The sequence below is a fragment of the Nomascus leucogenys genome, chromosome 22a, assembly GCF_006542625.1.
Source record: "Nomascus leucogenys isolate Asia chromosome 22a, Asia_NLE_v1, whole genome shotgun sequence".
In the NCBI taxonomy this organism is placed as follows: domain Eukaryota; kingdom Metazoa; phylum Chordata; class Mammalia; order Primates; family Hylobatidae; genus Nomascus; species Nomascus leucogenys.
This window is the reverse complement of record NC_044402.1, coordinates 13,287,981-13,305,326: the sequence shown is the minus strand read 5'-3', so window position 1 is coordinate 13,305,326 and position 17,346 is coordinate 13,287,981. Positions and strand designations below refer to the sequence as shown.

Genomic DNA, 17,346 nt, shown 5'->3' with positions numbered 1-17,346 from the left:
AAGGAGCCATGAGGGCTGCTGTGTCGGATTTTAGCTCTATGGACGCAGCGGCCCCGAGACGGTCCCCACACACAGCCTGGTCCTCACACACAGGCTGGCAGGACAGAGGCTGGTTGCTGCCCTGTCGTATACATGGTGCTTCCGGGTTCTCTGGGCCTTCATGGTGAAGAAGAGAAGTATTGTGTGCTGAGTCACTCAGGCCAGTGGGAGATGCCCATCCGAGAGCCACCCACCACCCTGTGGCCGACCCAGGAGACCTCCCAGGACCCTGCAGGAAACATTCCTCACTCACAGCATGGGGGCCTCAGCTCCTCACCTTCCCGGGGCAACCCAGGCTCCCAGAGGCCACCGCCTACATAGTGCCTTTTCTGGCACTGCTGTGACTGTCTCCATCACTCTGTGCCTGTGACAGTAGCACTTCCTTGCAAGTTTATTTTCTCCCAAATCTCTTTAAGTCCAGGACATTTCCTGGCAAACTGGAAGATTAGACACGGGACTGCCCTCAAGCACTGGGGAAGGAGGGAGAATCCCGTCTTCCTGCAGCTTTTGTCAGATGGAATGCATTTAGATAAGGGCCAAGGGAGAAAACAGTCCTCAGAGAGTGTGGAGGGAAGTGGGGTACAGGCCTGGATGCCTGGAATTGGAGAAAAGGGAGACCTGGAGAGGCAGATGTGGGGATTTCTTCACCCCACTTTTACTGCCCCATCATAAGAGGCTCCCAGAGGGCCATGTGTGAGTCACTGTTCTGCACTGTCCTGCACTGTCCCCTGCATAGACTTGACTGAAGCAGGAGGAAGGAGCCCCCGGTAACACCCTGGGCGGGACTGCGGAGGCCAGGGCTTTGGGGCTTTTCCTTTCCTAAGGGCGGTGCCATGGAATCTTTTGGCTGGAGATGACATTGGGGTTTCCCCGTGCCCAGCTCCAAGCAGGTCGCTGTGTGGTCACCCCACCCAAAGGAATGCACGGGTTGCTGGCTGGGAGATCCTTCAAGAGCACACACTCTCTCTCAGGCCCCATCGAGCTGTTCTCAGTTTTTGTGTTTCCTGTAGAAAACTCAAAGTTTTATCTTCCAGCTTCTTGACGGGGAAAGTGGAGATAAAGCCTTTTCCCCACCACACTGATAAAAGGCCTTTGAGTACTGAGACGTTCTTAAAGCCTGTTTGGCCCAGCTCGCCAAAGCAGCCTCCTGGTGCTTCTCAGGTGGCCTTGAACAACACAGCCTGGGCCACCTGCCTGCCGGCCTCGCCCTGGAGGCACACTGTGGACCCTTCCAGGCTGCCCTGGCCCTGGGCACAGCCTTGGTTTGGAGTGGGGAGAGTTGGGGGTGATGCGTGGCCTTGGGCTGAACTGCTGGGAGAGTGTGCTGTCATTGAGTTCTTTTCTGGGCAGCCACTCCGGGCATGGGCACACCCCCTTGTTCTGTCGTTGGTCAGGGGACACCAGGACGAGGTGTCCCGGGAGCCAGGCATCCTGGAGAAGGAAGGAGAATCCCATCTTCCTATAGCTCTTATCAGAGTGAATGCATTTAGATAAGGGCCAAGGGAGAAAACTACCTAGAGAGTGAGGAAGAAAGTGGGACTCCTGGAATTGGAGAAGGGGGAGGCCTGGCTCTTGTCTCACAAGCTCCAGGCTCCCTCCTTCTGAGCCCGGTTGTTCCTCCAGCAGTACCTGGCATGGGGCTGGTTCTGTAGGATGGAGCCTGAAGCTGCGGTTTCTGTGGGTTCCACCTCCCTCTGGGATGGAGGCTTCTGAGCAGGGAGGGATTTGAGCTTTTATGCAGCAGTGAGGGGCTGAGGGCACGAACTGTGGGGGGGCTCCTGCTCCTCAGAGTGGAAGCAGAGCCATCGAATCAGCCAGGACAGGAGTCGTCCCAAAGGCCAGAGGCCCCAAGGGTTGAAGCTCCCCATAGAAGGAGCCCGCTACTAACACTCTCCAGCACATAACCCCTGGTGTCTTCGCCACCACCAAGAGTGCTGCCTCAGACTTTCGGCACCCACCGCACGCTAATCGTCTCTGGCAGTCTCTGTTGGCCTTTGTCTCCTTAACTCTCCTCCTCTTCTAAATTGTAAGTAGTCAGCTTTCATCCACGCGATAACACATGCATTTCAAGCAAAACAACCAACCATAAGCCCAGCCCACCGACACGCTGCGCGCCTCGTTAGAGGTTAGCGTCCGTCTCTGATGAATGCATGTTCTCCTGGCTTTGTTTTCTAACCCACATGCCTCCTGTCTGCTGAGCCTTGCTGCCTGTTTGGTGAGGAGTGTGTGTGTCTGGTGTGCATTTGTGCATTTTTGTGCTATTAACTCTTGCACGGGTTTGCTCTCCGGACCTATTCCGTGGTTACCCTATAACCCATAAAGGACACACCAGGAACTGGTAACCAGTGCAGAGGGACAGTCATATCCATTTTTATAGCCCTTTGGAGGGGAACACTCTGCCTGCTTCTGCATGCTGTGTTCATGAGCGGTTTTGTAAGTAGACCCTCCTAGGGATCTGGAGTCAAATGTCAAATTCCCAAGGATACCGGCACAGTTCAGGTTTATGAAGATGGCAAGAAAGAGGTCTGGGAATAGGAAGTTTTATTCCTCCCCATTGTGAGGGGAAGGAAAGGGTCAGAGAGACCAGCCTCCCTCCGGAGGGTGTCAGGGTTTATAGTCACTGGGCTCAGCCAGCGGCTCACCGTGCACCCTCAAACCAGCAGGCTCCTCTCCTGGGTGTCAGTTGCCTGTCTGGGTCCCATGATGTAAATCTTTGACCTCACTACTTGCCCACTATAAAGAACAAAGTTACAAGCATTCTCTCCTGCAGACAGAGCAGGTGGCCTCATAGGAAGTTCAGAGCCAGTGCCCGCTGCTCTGCAACATTTTCCACCCCAGGGACCCCTTGTCAATTTGCAAAATTTCATCTGAGCCTCTGTAAATGGGGGAAAGAAGGGTCCCCTCATAGTCATGGGTGAAAAGTGGTAGGCCCCTGTCTGTATTGTAGGTTGGCTGCCCTGGTAAGGCTTAGATAAGGAACTGAAAGACCCTTGTAATTAGCCAAGACTGGGCCCCAGAAGAGAGGGGAGAAGAGCATCAATTGCCCATGAGTGGTCCTGGAGCAAGGGGACCCACTGGGCTTCACACGCTAGGTCAGCAGGTGTTTCAAAGCCAGTGACCCACTTTGCCTGGCATGAGGAGTTGAAGCCAGGCATCCAGACTTCCCGGTGGCTGCCAGCTGCCAGGACCACAGCCTAGGGCAGCTCACAAGGCGAGGGGAAGGCAGTGGCCCCAGCACTTGGGTGTTGTCCTCAGAGAGATCAGCACTAATCACGGTATTGCGCTCAATAGTGAAGGAGAAGCCACAGTATGGCAAGAACCCCGTGGTGATGGTGGATGAGATCATGAGCTCCAGCCCTCCCAAGTTCACCTTCCCTGAAGCAGGCTTACGAATCATGATCACCAATAAGTTTGGACCCAGGACCCGACTACGGATGGCCAGCAGGATCATCATTAATGAGGTGAGTTTGCTTGAAGGACCATAAAAGTGAGCAGCCTTGGATGCAGGAGGCCTTGGCTTGTTAGGGCTCTTCCTGGTGCCATTGATCACTGCACCTGTTCAAGGAAGGATGCCCTGGGGCCTCCAGAAGCCCGTCCATCAGCCACAGGAAGCAAATTATCCTTTGAAGAGATATTTTAAAGCCTGCAGCAATGGAATACCTTGCCTGAGATACTTCACTAAGTATTTTGTCAGGCACTAGAGTAGAACTAATTGGAGAAAGGCCAGCCTGAAGTATGGATTATTTCTTTAAAATGTTATTTAGGGCAAAACAAAAAAGATGAATTCACACCTGTTCTCTGTGGACAGAACAACTCCAGAAGGAAATCTAAGACACTAATGAGCAGCAGTCACCTCTGGGGCTTCCTTTTCACTCTTGCTGTGTTTAAATGGGGTGCTTTTATTTCTCATTTGCAGAGATAATGATTTTAATATTATTTAATGTATAAACAGTATAGCAAAGATAGGGTCGTTGCTCACCAACTTTTCCAGTCTTTGTTGCACGTGTGCATTTTGGAATTTTAAGTCCTTACTCTGAGAAGCAGATGGGTTGGTAGACTTCAAACTGTGATTGCTGATAATTAGTAGTTAATACATAGATTGTATGCAAGAACGATATTTCACAGTGCCTACGGGTTCTATATTGTAAACATTTCTCTTTGATTTAATGTGTACTGTGCCCTCTCTGTAGAAAGTATATTAAGAAAAGGAAACACCTTTCCAAAGCTTTGAATCATTGTGAATCATTTTGGTCCAATTCAGTGAAATTTGGATCAGTGAAATTTGACTGAATCCAGGCTGTCTTTCATGCATGCATTAATTGTACCCACTGGATGCTAAAGGTGGGGAGGGTTGAATAACTTTGAAGGATTTAGAGATTGGGTGTTATAGTATATTTTTCATGACATATATAGCCGGGAAAGGAATAGGTTTTGGTAAGTTGTTGAGATACTGGTTATTATGCCCTAAATGTTCTAAGCTACTGGGAAGACTTATCTTCCACCATGTTGTGATTGAACTCCCTGGAAGGCAGCATGGAGAGCTGGAGAAGCTGGGTCCAGAAGGAAGGAATTCTGAGCTTCAATCTCACATCAGCCACTAGCCCACTTCATGTGAGGGTATTGAACAGGATGCTTTCAGCTCTAAAAATTTCAGTGACACACACTGAAAGGCTGTATGTCCACAAAAGACATGTACACAAATGTGCACAGCTGCAGTCTTCATAACAACCAAAAAGGGGAAACTATCTGAATGCCCATCAATAGGCAAAGCCATGTCGTGAGTTATTCAATATAATAGAATACTACACAGCCATGAAAAATAACAAACTGCTGACTCACGCGACAAGCTGGGTGAATCTCATGGCTATTGGTTGCCTGAAAGAAGCCAGTCATAAAATATACATTAATACTTGAATCCATTTATATGAAGTTCAAGTTCAGGAAAAACTAATCAATGTTTACAAAAGTCAGCATAGTGGTTGCCTTGGTTACCTCTGGAGTGGGGGTATGTAGACTAGGAAAGTGCCTGAGGGGAGTCTTTGAAGGGGCTGGAAATGTTGTACATCTTGATGTAAAACATCATTAATCTGTGCACTTAGTATAAGTGTACTTTTTTTTTTTTTTTTTTTTTTTTTGTAGGACAGAGTCTTGCTCTTATTGCCCAGGCTGGAGTACGGTGGCATGATCTCAGCTCACTGCAACCTCTGCCTCCCGGGTTCAAGCGATTCTCCTGCCTCAGCCTCCTGAGTAGCTGGGATTACAGGGGCCTACCACCACGCCCGGCTAGTTTTTGTATTTTTAGTAGAGACAGGGTTTCACCATGTTGGCCAGGTTGATCTTGAACTCCTGACCTCAAGTGATCCGCCCACCTCAGCCTCCCAAAGTGCTGGGATTACAAGCATGAGCCACCACACCCAGCAGTGAGTGTACATTTTGTATAATGCACCTAAAAAATTAAAAATTACAAAATGCATGCAAGGCCTTTCCTGTGGCTGTCTTCAGGCAGCTCTGAACATCACCAGGGAGGGCCCCAAACGATGGCTGTCACCAGGGCCATGGGCTAGGTTGTCCAGCTGGCACTAGGAAGGGGTGGCCCAGGCCCTCTGATAAATCCTCAAAGGCTTCCTGGTAACCATGCAAATGGAAGTGACCAAACATAGAAGGATTCCAAGGTCCTGGGGCTGATTCTCAGGCAGACCTGTCCCCCGGGATGTTGTTCTAGGCACCTGTAAGAGCAGGATGCATGTGAGGAACCCAGCGTATAGCAATAGCGTGATGCTTTATCACACACCTTGGCGTCCGTCTTGCCTCCTGTCCACACAGCGGCAGAGACTGATCAACTCGGCCAACGGTGTGGGCAGTAAGCAGCTTCAAAACGGGAGACACGAGAACATTGAGAACGGGAATGTTCCTGTGGAAAACGCCGAAGACCCTCAGCAGAATCAGGAGCAGCAGCCGCCGCCACAGCCACCACCGCCGGAGCCAGAGCCGGTGGAGGCTGCCTTCCTGTCCCCCTTCTCCATGCCGGGTGAGTTCTGGGGGTGCTGGACTCTCAGGCTATGTTTTTGGGGGCTCCATTAGGACCAAGCCCAGGTCTTCAGGATGGAGGCATGGACCTGTAAGGGCAGCAGAGGGCTGGTGCAAAGGGTCGATATTAGGTCACTGGAATGCTCAGGAGGCGAATCTGGCCTCAGTACTGAACTGTGGGTTGAGCTGCAGTGGGGCGCGGGCACTGCCAAGTGCAGCAAGAGCCCCGGGCCAGAGAGCGGGCGGCTGGAGGCCTGGGGAGCACCAGTGACCCCTAGTGACCACACTTAAATGTTCAGGGCAGTCGATCTTTTGTGCTAAGGAAAAGCAGTCCACAGTTATTTTTAGGGACATTCTTGCACTCTCTTGGCCCTTGCAGCAGGCCATTTTGCCTGCGCATCTCTTTATTTGCTGGGATAGAAGATACTAAGGTCACAAATGATCCTTAGACAGTCATACCTTGTGTATCTGAAGATATCTCCTACCTATAAATAAGTCCAATCAGACTGAGGCTCTGCAGCAAGCCCTCCAGGGTCCTCCCATCTCACTTGGAGTCTGACCTGCGAGGCCCCGTGTCATCTGACTGCCGACTCCTGCTGACCTCAGCTCCTGTTCTTCTCCCTCTCCTGGCCCCTGCTCCAGCCACAGCGGCCTCCTCGCTGTCATTCCTAGAACACACCAGGTGCGCACCTGCCCCAGAACCTTTGCACCTGCCTTTTGCTGGAATGCAGTTTCCCCAGGTATCCACATGCCCACTTCCTCACCTTCTTCAGGTCTCTGCTTAAATGTCACCTTTTCACTGTGACCTTCCCTGACTACCGCATTTAAAATATTTTCTCTTTTTCTTGTGTCTCTTGCCCTGCTTAAACTGTCAGCTCCACAAAGCAGGTACTTTTGTCTACTGCATTTATCTGCATCCCCAGTACCCAGGACTGGCCACATAGTAAGGGTTTAGTAGGTATCTGTCAAATGAATCCAGGCGTTCGTGTGTGAGAGGATCCTAGGACCCACCCCGCCTGCCTTCATCTTTAACTAAGCCTTCCGTGAGGTCCTCTGGAGTCCTCAGTGGGAAACAAAGGCCTGAGCTAAGCTGTTTGGCCCCATTCTTGGAGGCATTTTTCCTGGTGTCCACCATCCTGAAAGGAGGCAAGATTCCAGAACTTTCAAGTCCAGAACTTGATGTTTTCTGAAAAGAATTCTGTGTTTAACATCAGGCTCACTGAGGTGACTCTGGAGGGCCAGAGGCTGTCCTGCCTCTTGTCCCATCTTGATGGGAATACCTGCCTGCAGTAGGTGGCATGGGCCTGGCAGGCTGGGGTGCCCTGCCCCCTGATTTCATGGTTTGGCATGAACATGCAGGCTTCATTTAGGATCACGGAGCTTCCCTGGAGTTTCTGGGTTAGAGAGATTCCAGGGCATGCTCATCACAGCTATCCAGGGGCTCTTCCCAAAATGACAGGACTGGTTCTGAACCTGAACATTCCAGAGCCTGGAGCAGGGCCTGGGGATCTGCATTTTCGAACCCTCTCCCTTTGCTTCTTGGGAGCTGGCTGCGTTCAGAATTGCTGGCCAACACCTTCCAGGCTTTCTTCACATTAAGGGCAGACTCAGAAAATGAAATGTGTTCCCTGACTGGGGTCACAGAGGAGCCCAGCCCAGGGGTTCAGGCCTCCCAGGCCTCCTCTGCTGACCAGAAGGCCGAGGGGATTGGTGTCTCGGCCCGTCTCAAAGGCTTCCCTGGCATGCCCGCACACCTGCCCACATGCTCTGTAGGGAAGACGGGCCCTACTCGGCCAGTCTGGCTGGTGGGGAGAGAGGTCACGCCATGCTTGGAACTCAGCCACCAGGGCTGTGTGTGGGACGTGAAGAGCAGGAGGGGTGGTCTCCAGATCCCAGGTCCCCTTCCCAGATTACGTGTTTGGATGCACCAAGTGAGGGAAGATTTCTACATGGCAGGGCGCTGGGAGGGCAGTGTGTCCACCCAGAGAACCAGCTCACGGTGATGAACCAGGATGGGCCCTGTATTCACAGAAGGTCCAGGCACAGGCCATGATTCGAGCCCTGGCCACCCCTTACAGCCCCAAGTTACCGCACCCCCAGCTCACTTTCCCTCCTGTGTCCACGTGGGGCTGGAGAAAGGTCAGAGCTGCAGTCACTGAAGGAATTTCGGTTCTTTGGGGCCTGGAGACCAGATGCCAGGGAGGGCCAGAGTGCCAGAGCAGGCTGCATTGAGGGAGATGCAACCACAGTCCAGGAAACAGCCGAGCTTATGAGGGGTGGGGCGAGGAGGAGCGACTTGCCATCTGGAGAGTTCTATGTGCCCCTTCTCCAACCCATGAAGTGGGTGGCAGAATACCCATTTTGCAGATGTGGGGCCTAAGGGGGCCACAGCTACCACTGCCCTGCACTGACCACTCCACCTGAATCCTGGTATCGAGGCTGTCCACTGTCCAGGCGCTGCAGGAAAACCAGGGGAAGGGATGTGCCGTTTTTGGTCACCCTCACCTAAGCAAGTCAGCCATAGGTGAGGATGCCTTATCTTCCCATTCCTTAAGCCCAGAGTTTGACAGGATTGTGCAGGGAGGACCCTGGACCAGCCACGCCTTCGCCTTGTCCTTGTACTGGGAGCTGCTGTTCCATAGAGAAGTGGCTGTGCGGCCTCTGGACAGGTCACTTCCCAGGGTCAGGGGCTTAGCGTGCAGCTGTATTGCAAGGGCTGGAACCAGATGGCTCCTGGGTCCTCCCGGCTCCCAGGTTCTCTGCACCCCTGAGTCCTCCTCTCAGGGGCTCTGCCCTTGCTTGGGGGCAGGACTTCCTGCTATATAGGGGCCCGCCTTCTTCCTCAAGCCAGAGGCTCCAGGCTGTTCCCCTGGGCTCAGTGCATCCCTAAGCCAAGTTCCGCATGCTTCCTCTGAGCGAGTGTCCTCCCTGCCCTCAGGAACAGGCCTCAGCTTCCTGCATCCCAGGGGAAACCTCCTTTGTGCATCTGCGGATGTGTTTCCAGGTGTTGTCCCTGGAAACCACAAATGGCTTCCTTTTCTCCTTCCTCCCTTTCACCCATGAGGAGCAGGCGGTGGGAACGGAGTTGTACAGCTGCTGGTCGTTTAGGTGTGTACAGCTGCCTAGGAAAATTGAGGCCCGGGGTAGGCAGAGGTTAACAGGAAATTGGAGCAAGTCAGTGAGACTCCGCCCCCGACAGAAATGCCCTGTATCCAGCTCTTGGCCCTGCCACCACCCACTTCACCCCACCCCACCCACCCCTTGTTCAGGTTTCACAGTGGCCTGGGGCTGCAGGATGGCTTTGAGGGTATTGCCTGGGGTGGATGCAGCTAGCATTTTCCAAAGCTGGGCCACTGGAAGGAATCACAGGACCAGGGGAGGAATCACAGGGCCAGGGGCTGCGGGAAGAGGGAGAAGCCACCCTGCTGGTGAGCTCGGAACCAGCACAGCTTCGGGTGTCAAGGAATGAGTCTAGCCCCGTGCCGATGTGCAGCTGTTGTGTGGTGTGAAGGACAAGCTGGGAGGCCGGCTCTGGAGTCCAGAAGTCCTGGGTTCAAATCTCAGTTCTGCCACTCACCAGCAGGGTGAGTCTGGGCAAGCTCCTTCACCTCCCTAAACCTCCATTCCTCATCCACAAAGTGGCGGGTGATGGCACCTACCTCCCAGGATTGATCTGAGTAGCAAATCAGATACTTTAGTCAAGGTCTGTGCACTGTGTCTACACACAGTAGGTGCTCAGCAAATGTTAGTGTGAATCCTAGTGTGCTTTAACCATGTGGCTTCTGTTACCCTCTCCTTTTGGGACTACAGTGTTCTAGAACGATCCTAGGTTCCAGAATCCTGGGGGCCTGGGACGATCAGTCATTCCAGGGCTCAAGGAGAGGGAATGACCATGTACCAGGCACCTGTTCTGTGCCAGGTCTGGGCTTCAGGCACTTTGCAGACAAGATGATCCCTTCAGTCAGTAAACAGTTAGGGTCCAGGCTCTGTTCTGGGCTTTGGGGATCAGGTAGGAACAGGACAGCCATGGTCCCTGCCCTCCGGGAGCTTCCAGGCTTACAGAGCAAATCTGAGCAGATGACCACATGATGTGCTTTATACATTGTCTCACACCCCTAGCATACAGCTGATAAGTGGGGAGGTGGGAGGCCACAGCCTGCTCCCTCCGCGCTGACCCCATGTGAGGGGTTGCTGGGATTGCTGGGGTGGAGCCCAGCAGCATCAGCAGGACCCGGCTTCGGTGCCCACCTGGCCTGATGGTGGATTTACAGGTGGACACCCAATACAGGCAAACTCTTCCCACTTTAGACCGCAGAGGCTGGTAATTAGGCCTCCCAGGAGTGGGTGTGGGTGGGGGGAAAAAGAGGAAGAGGCGCTTTCTCCCATGGAAACCATGGTCTGCAGTGCTGGCACCGCCCTGAAACAGTTGGCAATGACCCTGAGCCGCAGCCCAGCTGGGAAAGTCTCCTGGTGCAGCTTGTTTGCTTGTTCTGGCGCATAGCCTGGAGGATCTTGCGAGCCTGCTGAGGCTGCTCCCTGGCCCGCCAACAGGACTCTCTCCTGCCCCCATAACGGTAAGGAATCACATTGTCCTTACCAGGACGCTGGCGTTCGTGGCCACTTTTATTATAGCAGCCAACAAACAGCTACTGGGGACTTGCCATACGTCAGGCACTAAGCAGGAAATGGGGAATTCTTTTATTGCTCTGTAATTCTTTTATTATTATTATTATACTTTTAAGTTTTAGGGTACATGTGGACAATGTGCAGGTTTGTTACATATGTATCCATGTGCCATGTTGGTGTGCTGCACCCATTAACTCGTCGTTTAGCATTAGGTGTATCTCTTAATGCTGTCCCTCCCCGCTCCCCCCACCCCACAACAGTCCCCGGAGTGTGATGTTCCCCTTCCTGTGTCCATGTGTTCTCATTGTTCAATTCCCACCTATGAGTGAGAACATGCGGTGTTTGGTTTTTTGTCCTTGCGATAGTTTACTGAGAATGATGGTTTCCAGTTTCATCCATGTCCCCCACAAAGGACATGAGCTCATCATTTTTTATGGCTGCATAGTATTCCATGGTGTAATTCTTATATTAGTCAGCTAGGGCTATCCTAACAGAATGTCACTGATGAAGCAGCTTAAACAACGGAAATGTATTTTCTCACATTTCTAGAGGTTGCAAGTCCGAGATCAGGGTGCCAGCATGGTTGGGTTCTGTGTCCCTCTTCCTGACTTGTAGACTGCTGCCTTTTTGTTCACGTGGCCTTGTTTGTTTGTTTGTTTGGTGCATGCATGTGGAGAGAGATCTCACTCTTCTTCTGAGGCCACTTTTGAATTAGGACCCCACTCTTAGGACCTTAATTACCTCCCAAAAGCTCTAGCTCCAAATATAGTCACATTGGGGGTTAGGACTGCAACATATGAATTTAGAGGCGGGTAGGGGGAGGAATGATTCAGTTCATGGCAGGATCTCACGGGGCATCTGTGTGCCATGCCCTTTTCCAAGAGCTTTACATGTATCCCTTCATTCATGCCTTGCCACAGAACGAGGTAGGGATGCTTATTATCTCCACTTTACAGAGAAGGAAGGGGAAGCACAGAGGGGTAAGTGATTGCCCATGGTCACCCAGCAGTTCTGCAGGTGCAATGAGCCGGGTTTCTACCCCGAGCACCAGACACTATCCACTGAGTACTGCCTCTTCATTCCAGGAACTTTCATTTAATCTTCACAGCTGCTTTGTGAGGGAGGAATATTATCCTCATTTACAGAGGCAGAAACAGGCTCAGAGAGGCTGTGGGGCTTCCCGAGTCACACAGCCATTGTGTAGGGGGCCACTTTTCCACTCTGTGCTTCCCAAGCTGTGAATATCCTCAAGATCTGGTCCAGCCGGGAGCAGAGTCCCAAACCACCAGCCCAGAGCTGTCATGAAGCCAGCACCTGGCCTTAGGTATGTACCCTCGGCCTGCGATGCAATTTGGCTCCTCTCAGTGAAGAAACCACGGGATAAGTGTGTGTTTCACAAAAGTCCAGGCCCTTGGAAGTTCTTAGAACAGTAACAGGAGGTAAAACGCACTAAGTACTTACTCTGGGCCAGACAGGGTGCTTTATTTTATTTTCATTTATTTATTTATTTTTTGAGACAGACTCTCACCCTGTCTTCCAGGCTGGAGTGCAGTGGCGCGATCTTGGCTCACTGCAACCTCCACTTCCCGGGTTCAAGCGATTCTCCTGCCTCAGCCTCCCGAGTAGCTGGGATTACAGATGCATACCACCATGCCCGGCTAATTTTTGTATTTTTAGTAGAGACAAGGTTTCACCATGTTGGCCAGGCTGGTCTCGAACTCCTGACCTCAAGTGATCCGCCCGCCTCGGCCTCCCAAAGTGCTGGGATTATAGTTGTGAGCCACCTCTTTTTCTTGGGAGCTCGTAAGGGAATTGGTTTCCTCTGGGATGCTAGTGTCTTCTAGTGTGTGTGCAGGGTGCCAAATAATTTGTGCGTCTGTTGAGTAAACTGTGTTGAATTGGGTTGAATTCAGGGCCTTTGGAATCTCACATGCTGTCTTCAGGGCTTGGATGGTACCACCAACCTTCTCTTCTGTTATTATAGCAAAACCCAGAACAGGTAATTGGAAGATTTCGGGAAGCTTTTAGAGCTTTTCTCCCCATCCACCCCCATCTTCTTCAGTTGTAAATAGCTCTTGAGAGGGCTCTACTGGTTGGGAGGAGAGAGGTCTTTGTGGTCCTTTTAAGCTCAGAAGGCGGCACTGCAGAAATGGAACTCTCTAACACTCCACCCTCCTGTCCTTTCCTCTTAGCATCTCGGCACGTTGGTGACAGCAGTGCAGGAACTGGAGATGCTGTGGGCTCATTTACATGTGCAGTTCCACACACAGTTCTCGTCTGTTCCAGGCCCCCAGAGACACACGGCACTTTATAGTGAAAATGATTTTGTTCTTACCTTGGTCTCGGAAGCCACCAGAGAAATTGCACATTCGGCTGACTGTCTCATAAGTCAAGGTCAGAATTTTAAAGGAGCTTCCTTTTCAATCACTCTGTGCCCGCAGAGGTATCAGTTCTCAGACAAATTAGAACAAAACCTGGCTGAGTGCCCTTATTTTTTCATATAACAGGTCTTTTTCACTTACCATGATATTCATAGCTTTAAAGTGTACAATTCAGTGGCTTTTAGTGTATTCACAAAATTGTGGAATCATCATCAACATCAGTTTCTGAACATTTCCAACACCCCAAAAGGCACCCTTTACCCATAACTGCTCTTCCCACCTTCCCCGACCCCCTAGCAACCACTAACCGACTTCTTATGTCTTTGGACTTATCGATTCTGAATATTTCATATCAAGAGCATCATGCAATATGTGGCCTTTTGTGACTGGCTTCCTTCACCTAACATGATGTTTTCAAGGTCCGTCCACGTTGTACTATGTGTTGGTACTTTATTCCTTTTTATGGCTGTTTGAATATTCCATTGTATGGACCATGAATGCCACATTTTATCCATTCATCAGTTGATAGGCATTTGAGTGGTTTCTACTTTTTGGCTATGAGTGGGTTTTTTAAAAGACCAAATAGAGCACCATAGAAAAGAAAGCTCAGTATTTTTTATTAAAATGAAAGCAATATTCTTTTAAGTTTTCTATGGTTAGCAGTAAACAGTCTCTGAATACTAGAGGGATCTTGGGAACTTTTAGGCTGGCCTTCGTATATTCCAAAGTGGGAAACTGAGAACCAGAGAGGACCAGCAGCTTGCCCAAGGGACAGTCTTGACCAGACAGAACCAGGCATCCAGGCCACCTGCCCTGGAAATCCACTCCGTGCCACCCCTCCAGCTGGGCCAACATACTACATGCTGGGAGTGGGGAGATAAAGACCTGCCCAGGACCACGTATCAGGGTCCTGAACAAGAATGCCAGCAACAGAAGCCCACACAAGCCTCCTTATGCTAAAAGGGGGACTTTTAAAAATAACTTTACAGGGGTGTGCTGATGCTGTAGCAAAACCCGGCATCCCCCAGCCCTGCTGGACAGTAGCAGGAAGGTGGTTGGTCCAGCCTCACCACCATTCTGCTTTTCAAATCAGAGACCTAATTTGAATCCAGAACTTCAACTTCTGGGAGATGTCACCTTTAGCTTTCCAGCCTCTGCAGATACACTGGAAGGAGGCTGGAATATGGGAGCTGCCGAGGATGTCACGCTCCACACGTCCCCTTACACAGGCATTGTAGTGAAGCTGAAGAAGAGCAGTGAAGCCATCTTAACGATGTCTTCACATGGACCAGACCCAAGAGCCGCCAAGAAACCTGTACAGTTTTTAGAGCCTTCTGGGGGAGGTGAAGGAGGGCAAGGCCCCAGCCAACAGCTACACAGCAGGGTGTCCCCCAGCAAGCACCGGCTCTGGCCCCAGCACCATGCCTGGCATCTTCTATTCAGTACTTAGAGTGTCCATGGTAGCCCTGCTGGGTAGCTGGTATTTATAGTATCCCCATTTCCCAGATGAGAAAACTGGGGCTCAGGAAGCCTCCCAAAGGTGAATAGGTACCACAATCAGGGCTGGCACCCCAGGTCTGCCAAACCCCAAGGAGCTGTCCTCTGACTGCTTCCTCTGTTGACTTTGGCCAGGAGGGCCCAGTCCTGAGTTGGAGCATCTGCCCTGGAATGCACGGGGCAGCTGGAAGGAAAGGAAGGGAGGAGGCTGGCTGCTGGGCCGTGTGGTGTGCAAATACAGGGAACCCGGACAGCTTCACCCTGTCATTGGTGGTTTTCCTGAAGGCTTAGCAGAGAAGGCTCGCCAGCAGGGTGGAGCACCAACAACGTGTTCCCTGATTCTGTTGGTGTCTCTCTGATGCATCCTCAATTTAATGCTCCCCAGGGCCTCCAAATTCAAGGTGAGGCCTTCAGAGGCAGGGCAATATGCTTGGTGCTTTTTGCGTTTCTTTCATCTGCCCAGGGGTCCTTGAAGTGAGTGGGCAGGGACAGTTATCACTGTCTCACAGGTGAGGACATGGAGGCGCAGAGAGATTAATGCCCCCCCCGCCCAGTGCCACACCATCAAGAGTGATGGGACAGGACAACTTTGTCAGAAGCCTTGAGATCCCTGCGGTGAGATGCAAAGCGGGCCATAACTTCAGGTCATCTTTAGAATGAGGGAGCTGGTGCACCAACCCTGACATCCTTCCAGCTCTGGGACCCATTTACATCCAGTTGCAAAGCAGCCACAGAGCCTCAGGGTGGGGGCTGTGGGAGTGTCTGCAGTGCTGGGCCGACGGTCCCTGGAATGGGGTCCCTGGGATCGGCACCAGCCGAGGGAACTCTGGGCCCGGCTTCTCCCTTGACGGACAGAGCCTGGTCTGCAGCTCTGCTCCTTCCCTCCCCATGAGGGCAGCTGCTTCGGTGAGGAAGCATACACAGGGTCCCTGTGTCACTTGACTGTGCCTGTGTGAGAGGGAGACCAAGTCAAGGCTGCCTCCCCTGGGAAGGCCCCCCTGCCCCGCCCGAGCCCTGAGAGCTCTCCAGGCCTTTATGCAGTGCTGCCAGGGAGGCGTCTCTTCCTGGGCCTTCGGTGTCTCTCTTCACCACCCCCAGCCCAGACAACCTGCACCTGTATGTGGCACCCAGCTGGGCCTGCCTCTGACTTTGCTGATACCTGATGTTTTTCCTCACATTATCCCTTTCATTCTTCCCCTTCCCCACAAACCTCAGTATGACAGCTCAGTTCAACAGCAGGTCTTGACCTCTTCTGCTTTCTACTGGGCTTCTCTTTGCCCCTCTAATGCCCTGAGGGTCATCAAGCCCGCCCTGCAAGAGGTAGGACAGTGTCGCTAAGAGGCCTTAGCGTTGGACACCCATGGAATTGAGTCCTGAGTCTGCCACTTCTAGCTGTGTGACCTTGGACAAGTTACCTGACCTCTCTGAGCTTGTTCTAGGCTCTGTAAAACAACCCAACCCAGTGCTGACAATAGTAGGTACTCAGCAAGTGGAAGTTAACATGGTTAATATCAGCAGTAGCTGGAATTAGAGTGCTCACTCTGCACCAAACACTGTTCTAAACACGTCCTGTTTGTTGGCTCATTTTCAGTCTCACAGTAGCACAGTGGGGTGGAGATTCTTGTTATCCCTATTTTATAGATGAGAAAACTGAGATACAGAGAGGCTAAATGCTTTCCTAAGCATCCTAATGCTGGCATATGTCAGAGCTGGGATTTGAACCTCGGTACCTAGCTTATTGTTTACCACAAAGCTGCAGTACCCTTTAGGCAATCAATTTAATAAGTCTAAATTTAATGGTACAAAAAAATAATAAAAATACCAAAAATTAGATTCTAAAGCTTATTCACCCCAGGGAAGAAGAGACTGGAAAAACTTCAGTGCTTCACATAAACATAAGAGGATTTTTCTGTTTAGATCAAATCTATGAGCTAAAAGTATGGGGCTCTAATCTGAAAGTTGACACCTGCCCACTGGTAAGTAGCAGAGGGACTTCCATGAGCCCTGAAATAATAGGATTCAGAGGGCAGGCAAGCTGTACAGTACATAGGACCAGGATTTAGACTCTGAAGACCTGCATTCGAGACCTGGTACTATCTCCCATTGTCTATGATGCTTCAGTCAGTCACTGAATTTCACCAAACTTCAGTTTATTTACCTGTGAAATAGGAAAAATACTCCCCAATGCTCATATGAGGAACAAAGAGAGTATTTGTGAAAACAACCTCTAAGGTGTAAGGCACAACACAAATGTTGGTCAATGGTGAGGTGGTCATTCATAATCCAGCCTTGATGGTACTCCAGTATCCACCTGCATCTCTGTCCCTCCCCACAAAGGCCAGCACAGAGGCCACTGACTGAGGAAGCAGGGTCTGTTTGTGGCTCTGCACTAATCTTATGTGAGATTTTGGGTAGTTCATTAACCTTCATGGGACTTGGTTTTCCTCTTTATAAAATGGAGTTCACCAAGTGGGATTTATTCCAAGAATGCAAGGTTGGTTCAACATACAAAGACCAATCAGTGTGATATATACCACATTATTAAAGGATAAAACCAGATGATCATCCCAATAGACACAGAAAAAGCACTTGACAAAATCCAACACATTTTCTTGATGAAAAAACACTCACAAATTTAGGAATAGAAGGAAACTTCATCAACCTGACTAATGGCCTCAACAAAAACCCCAAAGCTAACGTCATACTTAATGGTGAAAGACTAAAAGCTTTCCCCTAAGATCAGGAGCAAAACAAGAGTTAAAAGTGGGTCTTGGGA

General features: G+C 51.0%; 1 protein-coding gene across 2 annotated transcripts in view; it reads left to right on the top strand.

Annotated features, from left to right (window-relative positions):
- SLC24A4 (solute carrier family 24 member 4) overlaps positions 1-17,346 on the top strand; it is a 172,226-nt gene that overhangs the window by 123,878 nt on the left and 31,002 nt on the right. For both annotated transcript variants that reach the window (XM_003260899.3, XM_003260898.3), the window contains exons 11-12: positions 3,331-3,500; positions 5,863-6,067. In XM_003260899.3, the coding sequence (XP_003260947.1) occupies positions 3,331-3,500; positions 5,863-6,067 (375 nt within the window). The remainder of the gene's footprint in view (positions 1-3,330; positions 3,501-5,862; positions 6,068-17,346) is intronic.